At 48.0% G+C, this 11,783-nt stretch overlaps 1 protein-coding gene across 5 annotated transcripts in view; it reads right to left on the bottom strand.

Annotated features, from left to right (window-relative positions):
• AHCY (adenosylhomocysteinase) overlaps nt 1-10,722 on the bottom strand; it is a 24,246-nt gene extending 13,524 nt beyond the window's left edge. For 4 of the 5 annotated variants that reach the window (XR_002822930.1, XR_002822931.1, XM_004370425.3 and 1 more), the window contains exons 1-4: nt 9,992-10,722; nt 4,522-4,712; nt 3,126-3,201; nt 1,309-1,458 (exon numbers count right to left, since the gene is read on the bottom strand). Coding sequence is in view for 3 of the 5 variants with exons in the window: in XM_004370425.3 (XP_004370482.1) it covers nt 1,309-1,458; nt 3,126-3,201; nt 4,522-4,712; nt 9,992-10,019 (445 nt within the window). In the remaining 2 variants the exon portion in view is untranslated. Of the gene's footprint in view, nt 1-1,308; nt 1,459-3,125; nt 3,202-4,521; nt 4,713-9,156; nt 9,355-9,991 lie in introns of those variants that run through there. The other variant, XM_023725221.1, reaches the window with a different exon arrangement.
• Between the last annotated feature and the right edge of the window lie 1,061 nt (nt 10,723-11,783).

Below are 11,783 nucleotides of genomic sequence, written 5' to 3'. Positions count from 1 at the left end.
AAAAAAAAGTCTAGAAGGGAGAGGGTTGACATGTCGTGGGGTTGTTGACCGATGTCATAAAACAATATGTGTACTACTCTTTCATGAGAAACTATTTGTTCTGTAAACCTTCACCTGAAGTACAATAAAAAATAAAATAAATTTTTAAAAAAAGACCAGATTTACTGGCCTGACAGAGACTGGCAAAACCTCAAGAGTATGGCCCCCAGACGCTCTTAGCTCAGTGGTGAAGTCACTCCCGAGTTCACCGTTCAGCCGGGGATTGGACAGCCCCATAAAACAAAATGGGACTAATGAGGCACAGCAGTCCAGGGACAAGGACTAGAAGGCAGAACGGGACAAGAAAGCTGGTGATAGGGAACCCACGGTTGAGTAAGGACAGTGTTGACATGTAGTGGGGTTCTTAACCATTGTCATAGGGCAACACATGTACTGTTTAATGAGAAACTATTTTGTTCTGTAAACCTTCATCTGAAGTGAGAATAGCAGCACAACTGGAAGAATGTAATCGATGTCACTGAATTGTACATGTAGAAATTTTTAAAATGGTGTAACTTTGGCTATGTATATTTTCAGCAAGAAAAACAAGGGTCCTCCAAGGCCGAGAAGGGAGCGTGTTGACATGACGTGGGGTTGTTAACCAATGTCATAAAACAATATGTGTACTGACTGTTTAATGAGAAAATATTTGTTATGTAAACCTTCCCCTAAACTACAATAAAAAAAGAGTAAAAAAAAAAAACAAAAACTGTAAATTCAACCCTTTTTACATGTACAATTCAGTGATGTTAATTATATTCACTACGTTGTGCAACCTTCACCACCACCAGTCATTTTTAACATGTACATTTTCAGAGAAATATTTTCAAAACCCTTCAATTACTTACTCTTGTTCACAGGATCAAGCCAAACTCTAGTCTTCACTAAAGCTCCAGCCACATCCTATAATACTCCTTGGCTCCCTTCACTCATAACTGCCTCACTGGCTTCCTGTTTCCTGAATAGTCAATCCTTTCCGGCCCCATTCCTGCTCCTGCTTTTTACAAAGGTGGCTCCTTTCTAGCAGTGCTGGGCCCAGCTCTTGTCCTAGCCCTTGGGCTGTAATCTCAGCCAGGCCTCCCCCAGCTGCTCTAGCCCTACACCATCAGAAGTCAGGAGGCCAGGCCACAGCACTTTGCAGGCCCCTGCCATCCTCCAAGAATCTGCTGCTTAAGGCACTGGGAGTCCTGCCAGCCCTGCTGCCTGCGTTTGGGTGGGCAGGTCCCATTCAGGCTGCCAGCCTTCAGCCCACCCACCCACCATGCTTACCTGACAGGAGCTGCGGGTACTTGGTGTGAATAAGGTTGGTGAGGTCACCGCCATCGTCCAGAATCATGTTGAGGGGCCCATCCTTGAAGTACAGAGTTTGCTCGATGCACCACAGGTACTCCTCGTCTGTTTCGCCCTTCCAGGCATACACTGAAGGGCAAGAGACATATCAGATCTGGCCCTCCCCACCGGCTCCTGCTCCAGGGAGCCACCTGGCAGTCAATACCATCTCCTTCCTAATTCCCATCCCCAACACCTCCAGCCCCTCTAAGGACTTAGCAGTGCTAACAACACAATTTGGAGCCAGAGAGATCCAAGTTCAAATCCTGGCTCTGCTACTCACCAGTTGTGTGACCCTGAGCAAATCATTTCACCTCTCTGAGCCTCTACTTCCTCATTTGAGATGCACCCCACATATAAAAAAAGCCATTGTCATCGAGTTGATTCAACTCATAGTACCCCTACAGGACAGAGTAGAACTGCTCCACCGGGTTTCCAAGGAGCAGCTGATGGATTCGAACTGCCAACCCTTTGGTTAGCAGCTGTAGCTCTTAACCACTGTCCCACCAGGGCTCCAAATGTAAGTATCTGGAAATAGTTCTTTCCTTTCCTACCCGTTCTGCCTGGGTCCCAAGGACTGGAACATCTACCCGCAGTGGCCAGCGTTCCATCCACAATGCCTGCTGCTGGCGTAAGGGAGCTGCAGGGGTGGGGGTCATATTCAGTGGGACCCACGAGGCAGGATCCAGGGTTCATTCTGCACTGAAAGGACTTAAGTGCCCAGCAGCCTCTGCAGTGGGCAGTCCCAAGCTAAGTCTTGTCAGAAAATTATTAATAGCAGCTATTATGCGTGGAGTACTTTGTGCCAGCCATTACTCAAAATTGCTTCATGCCCCATCTCATTTCTCCTCACAGAAACCCTGCAAGACAGGCATTACCATCATCATCAGCTACAGATGGCCAGAGAGGCTCAGATGGGCCCAGGGCACTCATCATGGCATTCCAAAGTGGGCAGCAGAACACAGGGCTCCTGACCTCCAGACCAGGCTCTTCCCATCATATGATATGACTGGGACACAGGTGTGAGGGCTTCCATGAGCCTCTGGTGAGCAAAGGATGCTGGCCAAGCAGGGACAGCCACCCTACCTCCTAACTGGGGCAGACAATAGTCCTGAAAACAAGGCCTCTCCCAGAAGAGGGCCATGGAGCCAAAACAAAGCTGAGGAATGGGGGAGATGCCTGTCCAGCCCTGGTCAGTCTCTGGAGGAGTCCTTCTCCACCTTCTTCCCTCCCTCCACCCTCCACCTGTCCCTGGTTAAATGGAATCCTGAGTATCTTATCTAATTACCATCAGAACTAACCAATCTATACCCCGAGCTCAGGCAGACATGTGCTCATTTCTCCAGCAGCTTGTAAAAGTCCTTCCACTTTAATCCCGGTCCTCCTCCAGCCTGCCAGACCACCAGAACCCAGGCAATGACCTTTGGGGCTCTTTTCTGTTTATACGCCTCCCCAATTCTTCAGGGAGCAGACGCACATCTTTCCTTTAAGCGACTTCCCCTCCATATCCTGTGGTTCCCAATAATAAGATTCTACCCTTCCTGGTCACATGACTTGGGATGGGCCAATATTCACCCTCCATAGGACTTTAAATGAAAGTGGGACAAAACAGCTCTTTACTATGGATTCTGTGGCCACGGCTCCTCTCCCCTGCCATAGTGAAGCCTGCAGTGCTGCTACAGGAGTCAGTGGAATAAACAAGGAGAAGCAGAGTCCCTTCCGACATTCCCACAACCCCGGTATCAAGCAGGACTCACCTGGAATGCCAGCCTTGGCAATGGCAGCTGCGGCATGGTCCTGGGTGGAGAAGATGTTGCAGCTGGACCACTGCACCTAGAAGAGCCAGCAAGACAGGGCTGCTGGTCACTGATGGCTCAGAAGCACCAGGGCCCCTGGGCAGGGAAAGGGGAAAGCCCTGGAGCTGGGGTGAGAGACTTGGGATCTAGGCCCCCCTGGCTTTGCAACTATAGGCTGGTGACCCTGGGTGAGTTGATGGGAGCCAAAGCAGGTGAGATCTGAGTTATGTCTTAAAACATCACTCTGGTGCTGTGAGGAACACAAGCTGTAGGGGGAAAGGGCTGAAAAAGGAGTCAAGTGAAGAAGCTGTTACAAGAGTCCAGGTGAGAAATGTGGCAGGAGCAGGGGAGGTGATGAGAAGCTGTCAAATTCTGGGTATATTCTGAAGGGTAAGCTGACAGGATTTGCTGAGGGATTAGTTGTGGGGTGAGAGAGAAAGAGAGGAGTCAAGGATGACTGCTAGGTTCTTGAACGGACAGAACCCACAAGGCTGGAGTTTCCATTTACTGACTGGGGAAGACTGGTGGAAGCGGCAGGGAGGAAATCCTCTTGAGTTTGTTTGAACTTGTTCAGTTTGAGATGTCTTAGACTTGCAAGTGGAGATGACGCATCAACAGCTGGATATACATATGTCTAGAGTTCTGGGGAGAAGTCCAGGCTAGTACATATTATTTGGGAGTCATCACAGTATAGACAGTATTTAAGCCATAAAACTAGACCACCAAGAAAGTGAATGTTAAAAAGAAAGCAGCAGTCTAAGCACTGAGCCTTGAAGTACTGTTGTTTTTGGCTGCCCTGCATCCGCCTCCCCTTTGAGGAACCACCTTACCCCTCAACTCCCTGAGAGCTTGGAAGAGCTTTTAATCATTGGTATACATGACCCAGACTGAACCAATCAGAGCATTCCATCCTTCCAGCGACTATGATTGCTCCAAGACAGGCACATGACCCAACAAGAACCAATGAGAATCAGTCCTTAGATAGCTAAATGGGACGCTGGAGTTGAGTTTTTCCTGCTGAGGTCCTCAGTCAGGAGGATGTGAATTGGGGGCAGTCGGAGGCCATCTTCCCTGTCAGGGAGAAAACCTGTCTGCTTAGTTGTGTGACCCTGGGCAAATCATTTCAACTCTTTGAGCCTCTACTTCCTCATTTGAGATGCACCCCACATATAAAAAAACCCATTGTCATCGAGTTGATTCAACTCAACTGGGAGATGAGAGAGAAAACCCAAATGACAAGTTTGGAGGTCAGCACCACACTTGGACTTCTCCCCATCCCTACACTGTTTTCTTCTACCCTGGGTGACTCCAGAGAGGGCAAGGCACTTGTCCGGAGTCACACAGTTGTGGGCCTCACCTCAGCACCCAGGGCAATGAGGGTCTCAATGAGGACAGCTGTCTCCACAGTCATGTGAAGGCATCCAGCGATGCGGGCACCCTTCAGTGGCTTGGAGGCTGAGTACATCTCCCGCATGCGCATCAGGCCCGGCATCTCATTCTCCGCAATGTCCAGGGCCTTGCGTCCCCAAGAGGCCAGGCTGATGTCAGCTACAGAGGCAAGACGGATGGAAGTTCCGTGAGTTACCTCATCCCACTAACCATGAAACACTCTCACTGTGTGAAGACCCTGAGCTACTTGTGGACTCAAAACACAAAGGCTTAGCAATCTAGTCCCTGTATTCTCTTACTCATTCAACAACTATTCATGGAGCCAGGGCCCTAGGGCTTCAACAGTCAAAATACATGGTAAGTCAGCACAATTGGACCAAAGCAAAAGCAAAGAAGTTTCCTGGACACATCCAAACACTTTGAGGGACAGAGTAGCTGGGGCTAGGGCCTGGGGACCATAGTTTAGGGGACATCTAGGTCAACTGGCATAACATAGTTGATAAAGAAAATGTTCTGCATCCCACTTTGGAGAGTGGTGTCTGGGGTCTGAAAGCTTGCAAGTGGCCATCTAAGATACATCAATTGGTCCCATCCCACTTGGAACAAAGGAGAATGAAGAAAACCAAAGACACGAGGAAAGTACTAGCCCAAAGGACTGAAGGACCAAATGAACCAGAGACTCTACCAGCCTGAGACCAGAAGAACTAGATGGTGCCCAGCTACTACCAATGACTACCCTGACAGGGAACACAACAGAGCAGGAGAAAAATGTAGAAAAGAACTCAAATTCACATAAAAAGACCAGATTTAATGGTCTGACAGAGACTGGAGGAACCCCTGAAACTATGGCTCCCAGATGCACTGTTAACCCAGAACTGAAACCATTCCCAAAGCCCATTCTTCAGACAAAGATTAGACAGGACTAGAAAACAAAAAATAATACACCTGAGGAATGTGCTTCTTAGTTGAATCAGATATACGAGATCAAATGGGCAGCTCCTACCCAAAACCAGGAGGAGAAGGCAGGAAGGGACAGGAACTGGTCAAATGGACACAAGGAACCCGGGGTAGAAAGGGGGAGTGTGTCTTTGAACCAGAGATCCCTGTGCTGAGTAGCTCCTACACCAGGGCAAGTCTGATGAGAAGGACCCTCCTGCACATCCGAAAAAGAGAAACAGCCTTCTCCTAGAGCTACTGCCCTGAATTTGAACTTCTAGATTCTTAAACTGTGAGAGAATGAATTTGTCTTTGTTAAAGCCAAAAAAAAGAAAGGGGTAGTGTGCTGTCACATTGCAAGGACAGCAACTAACGTCACAAAACAAAATGTATATAAATTTTTGAATGAGAAATTAACTTGAGCTGTAAACTTTCACCTAAAGTACAATTGAAAAAAAAAAAAAAGGCATAGTCCCTGCCTAACTGCAGCTTACAGCCTTATGGGAGAACATACTTAATTAAATAATCACATGAACATTACAACCTAGATAAGTGCCCCTTTGAAAAACAGCTATCAGGCTATACCTCCCATTATCCTTTTTGCTGATACCTACCAACCTCCAGGTCACTCCTTATTTGTTCAAGATTTTTAAGCTCCTGACTCTCCATCTTCCTCTCCAAGTCATCATCACTCCTGGTGACTTCAACACCCGTAGATGATACGATCTAACACCTTGGATTCTAAGTTCCCTGACCTCCTTGAAGATGTGAAAATGCTTCTTCCCCACTCCTGATGTTTCTTTCCACACACAGGGAGCTCATCAGTGTAACACTCTTGGCTTCTCTCTGCCCCACGGGGGGTGGAGTGACTTGTCTGATACTTGGGAGGAATAAACTGGGCATGCTCAGTTCAGCTCTCCCCTTCTTTTCCAAGTGCCAGCAGGCCTGCCTTCAAGAGGCAGGTGTTCTCTGCTCTTCCACATAGAGAGACCGGCCCTGGCCAGGCTTACCTATAACTGGTAGGTAACTGCTGAATTGTAGGGTTCAGTTTTCAGGCTCATTGGTCTTTCACACTAATCTATGTCTTCTGGCTTAGACGTTATTAGTAATAAAGGTTATGTTTTAGCCTCTGTCTACCACTCCAAATGTCTCAAATTTGTCCACGACTGAGGCAGGACTATCTCCATACTCTTTCCTCCAATGATCTCAGCCTCCTCCCTCCCCCACCTCAGTGGTCCATTCTGAAGGTCAGTCCCTAGGTCAGTGTTTGTAAACTTCCTTAATGATAAAATCCACTGGCAAGCTTGTAAATCTTCCCTGGAAAACTGGATTCAATAGGTTTAGGACAGGGCCTGGGACTCCTGGTGATTTTTCTCTTTAAGCTTAGATGCTGATAATCACCCAACGGGGTGGGGGCAGGAGGGTATTCTCTGTAGAGAATTCTCAGTTAAGGATAATAAAACAATAAAACTGACTAAGCCAATCTGCTTTCAACTATGCATCTAAAAAACGTTAGAGATGAAATATTCCTCCCCTTCGGCAGGGTCCACTCCCACTGCACACTTTGATAGGCCATCACTGATCATGGCTGTCTCTTGCAAATATTGATTTCAAGCACCTGACTCTGGCCATGCTCCATCTAGAGTCCCTCTACAGCCCCAGCTCCAACGAGGCTGCAGCCCGTGAGAACCTTGAATCCATTAAATCTACCAATTTCCTGTCCTGCATCAGCCCCCTCCCCAATACTCTCACCTCCTTCCTTCCAGTTTAGAATTCCACTGCCTTCCATCCACACCCTCAATCACCAAGGCTTCACAAACCCCTTTGCCCTCTTCCCCTTTGAGAACTTGCTTAGCAAAACTCCACCCTAGTTAAACCCAACCCTCCACTGCACTAAGCCATGGAACCCAGCAGGAGGAAAATCACAACCATACCAACAGCTCTCTTTAAATTTGACCACAAATCTCAAAGGGACACATAGCACACTCCAGCAGACCAATTACATTCTCCTGGTAAATTTACTCTCCTTTCTCCTCTCCCCAAACCTCCAGTACCTTTTCAGGGTCAACAGACAACCTCACTTTGCAATTCATTGAGAATTCAGAACTATGCCACTTTCCCTCCATGGAATCCACCAGTCCTCCTCCTGTGTAGCTACAGACTGGGCATTCTATTCTGTTACAGTAGATGAGCTGGCCTGATTCTCTCACCTCCTTGAGAACTTCACTAATCCACGGAAACTGCTTTTCTCAGGTGTCCAAAGACCGACCTGATTGTCAAATCTAACAGTCAATTATCTATGCTGACAGCCTCACCGATTCCCGTTCATTTACTTCTTGAAACCAACCCTTCCTTTACTTGGCTTCTATGACTGTCCTCACGTGGTTTTCCGCCTACCTCCCTGCCTTGGCCTCCTCCTCTAACAGACTCTACTGTTTGAGTGCCCTCAGGGCTCCATGGCTCCCTTTTCTCTTACCTGATGAGCTTATTCAGTCTCATGCCTTTAAAAACCTTCTATACAGTGATGCCTTCCCGTATTTCTCTCCAGCCCAAACTTCTCCCCTGAACTTGAAACTTAAATCCAACTGCCTACTCAGCAACTCCACTTGGATGTCCAGTTGGCATCTATAATGGTTGTGTCAACATTGAGTCGTGATTCCCTGTGTCCCTCAACCTGTTACTCCCCCAATCTTTCCCATTTTAGGAAAAGAAACCACCATTCAAACAGTTGCTCTGGTCAAAAACTTAGAAGATTTCTTGATTCCTCTTTTCCCTTCATCCCTTGCCAACCCATCAGCACGCTGTCATCTCCACGTCCCAAATACATACGCAATCCAACTGTGGCTCACCACCCTTGTCCAAACCACTTTTCAGCTGAACAAGAAAAGCGGTCTCCTCCATCTCCCTGCTTCCACCTACCATTCTCCCCACAGCAGCCAGACATGCTTTTTAAAACTTAAGTCAGTCATATTACCACCACTCCTCTTCTATAGTGTTAAAAAAAAAAAAAAAAAAGGCTTCCCTTGCCGGTGAATAAAATCCTAACTCATCACATGCTCTCAGGGCCCACTCCTTTCCCCACCCTCATCTCCCCGTCACTCACTGCTCAGTCACAAGGACCTTCTTACTATCTTCAACAAGCTGAGGTGAGAAGCTCATTCTCACCTCAGGGATTTTACCCAAGCAGTTTCCTTAGCCTGAAAGGTCCCTCCCCAGGCACCTGATACCTGGCACATAGTAGGTGCTCAACAAAAGCCTGGAAACAGGAAAGAACATGGTATATTCTTGATGGAGGAACAGTAAATGAGCCAGTATGACAGCAAAAAAAAGGAAAAACAAACCCGTTGCTAAGGAGTTAATTCCAACTATTAGCGACCCTACAGGACAGAATAGAACTACCCCATAGGGTTGACATGTTGAGTTGTTAACCAATGTCACAAAACAATAGGTGCACTGACTGTTTAACGAGCAAATATTTGTTCTGTAAACTTTCACCTAAAGTACGATAAAAAAAAAAATTAAAACAAAACTGAACAGCTTGAACCGGTTTTGTTTTTTGCTTAAAAGTATTAGAGTTGTTCCAAGTATAAATGTACTTCTGTACAGTGGTGAAGAGTGGGTTCTGAGGCCTAAACGGCCTGAATTCAAATTCTGCTTCACCACCTACCAGTTGCAAGAGCGTGGGCAAGTTATCTTTATTCCTGTGTCTCTGTATGCTCATCTGTAAACTGAGAAAAATAATAGTCACTACCCTAAAGACCCGTGAGAAGAAACTGATTCATCTAGAATAAAGCTAGAAGGGAGTGCCAATCCCACAGTAAACGCTCAATAAACGTTAACTCTCGGTATATCAACCTTCAATCCGTGGGAGAGCAGAAGGATTTTTTTCTAACCATTCCATCTCCCCCCCCCCCCACCCCGAAATTCTCTGCCTAACTGTGCCAGTTGGCCAAGTGGGTAATTAGCCTAAAGTCCCCGGCGGGTGGACCAGTCATGGCCTCGGCCCCGCTCTCCAGGCCTCTCATCATGTGCCCTTCTAAGGCTTCAGTTCCCTCGCCCCCCCTGCCAGAGGCCCAGCGAAAGGTGAGCAACTGTCCCAGCTGGCCATGGTCCGATCCAAGCCCAAGAGGCAGGATTTGGTATCCCCAGGTTACGTCCCAGCAGGCTCCAACTGTATCAGGCCACGGCCACGTGTGCTCTCCCAGGCCGCCCCGGCCGGCTCCGTGCGAAACAAGCTGCCCATCCGCCACTCCGCAGCCTGCTCGGCTGCACCGGGCCTGGCGGGCCACGCCGAGACTTCTAGTCCGCGGCGGGCCCAGGCGACCGGCTCGCTGCGGAGCCAGGACTCCAAGCCCCAGGCGGCCTTGCGTGAGCAGGGTCGCGCCGAGCCTGCGATTCAAGGGGGTCCTGGGAGCCCCGGGCAGACCCAGCGAGCGCCGCGCGATACAGGCCTTCCGGCTGGAGAAAAACGGAAGCAGCGGGCTGAATGTCCTGGGACTCACCGACTTTGTAGGGCAGTTTGTCCGACATGCTGGCGGCGCTTCGGCACGGAGTGAAGATCCAGGGCGAAGGAGGCCGGGCCTCGCGCTGAGGAGAGGTACTGGGCGGGCGACGCCGGGCAAGAATCTGCGCCTGGCGGCGGCGCCTTTAAATATCTTCTTACTTGCATATTCATGAGTCCCACTGGGGCTCAACCGCCCGGGGCGGGACCCAATGCGCGGGGCGGGATAGGAACGGACTTTGATCTCGGCTAAAAAAGCAGCTGAGGGTCCAGATTTATCCTGTGCGGTCTATCGACCTCGAGTACGGAATCCTGGAAGAGCGCGCGGAGAGAGGCCTGGAGAGCGAGTCCGAGGCCGTCCTTTCATTCGTTCAGCTGGTGAATCCGACGTCAAAACCGAGTGGAACTAGAATTCTGGCCAGTTCACTTCCCCAAGTCTCAATTTCCTTGTCTGTAAAATGGGCCAATGATACCTACCACGTAGACTCTAAGGAAAGCTGCAATCTGTCAGGTACCTAGCACATCTCGGACCTTCTCTGCCCCTCAAGTAACCACTATCCTGAATTTAGGTATATTTGTATGCATTTCTTTATACTTTTACTACATATGTATAAATCATTAAACAATTCATAGTATTCTTTTGATGTTTAAAATCGTGTTTTTAATTGGCCTCGTGAAGACCGTTTAACGTCTCTCAAGGATTTCCCCTACTTCCTTATCCTCCAGCTGCTATCCCATGTTCTTCCTCTCCTCACATTTTTTGAGTAACCTCCCTTCTGGGTCTGTACTTTCTCATCTCCCATTCAGTCCTCAGCTGTATGACTTCCACCCCCAGGTCTTCTCTGAAACCAGTAGCGTCACTAGGATTGATGTCACCACCACCCCCATGCTAATTACAACAATATTGTAGCTAAAATACCAGAAAATTTGACAAAATCAAGAACTATAAAAACACCAGTAGCAATTAAAACAACAGCAGGTCCTTGTAGCCCTTGCAGATGGAACCATGTGATTCAAAGCATCATTGTTGTAATTGGGTAATAATGAAAGCTCTGACTGAGCACCTTAGAAGGTTCAAAAAGTAAGTTAGCATAGAGTTTTAGCCTTGTAGATATATTGATACAAGTAAACTGGGCTTACAAAAAAAAATTCTGTTGTTATAACTTCAGGGATATTTTTATAAAAAATAAATTTCTGCTGAAACACTGCACAAAAATTTTATCGACAGTCATTTTGGTGTCACCCCCTCTGACAGTGTCACCCGGTGTGGTCTGCAACCACACCACCCTGATGACATCACTATCTGAAACTACTCCAGCCAAGGTCATCGGGGAACCTGGCTGAATCCAAAAGCCGCAGCCTGCACCCTGACCTATCTCCCTGATACACACGGTACTCCTGACCACACTGTTGGCTGCCAATTTCCTGACTCTTCCCACTGTTCAAGCGATTCAGCCTCTGGACTTAGCAGCTTCCTCCTCCTCCTCCAGGCACCTTCAAGGGTTGATGTTCCTCTTTCCTCTTACTCTGCTCCCTTGTCCTGGGCCATCTCACCCACACTTAACGGCTGTGGTGATCACTTGTATCTAGTCCATCCATGTGGAATCAAAACTGCCTTACCCCCGAAGCCACCTGTTTCCCTTCTCTATCATCTGTCCCTTTTCCCCACTCCCAGTGTTAATACTGTAGTGAATTTTGCCTTCATTCCTTTGCTTTTCCTTAATAGGTTTTACTACCTGTGTAATAGAATCCCTGGGTGGTGCAAACAGTTAAGCACTTGGCTACTAATTGAA

The sequence above is a fragment of the Trichechus manatus genome, unplaced genomic scaffold (genome assembly GCF_000243295.1).
Source record: "Trichechus manatus latirostris isolate Lorelei unplaced genomic scaffold, TriManLat1.0 scaffold00008, whole genome shotgun sequence".
Classification (NCBI taxonomy): Eukaryota; Metazoa; Chordata; class Mammalia; order Sirenia; family Trichechidae; genus Trichechus; species Trichechus manatus.
Note: the sequence above shows the minus strand (reverse complement) of the source record. Positions and strands in the feature narration are given on the sequence as shown.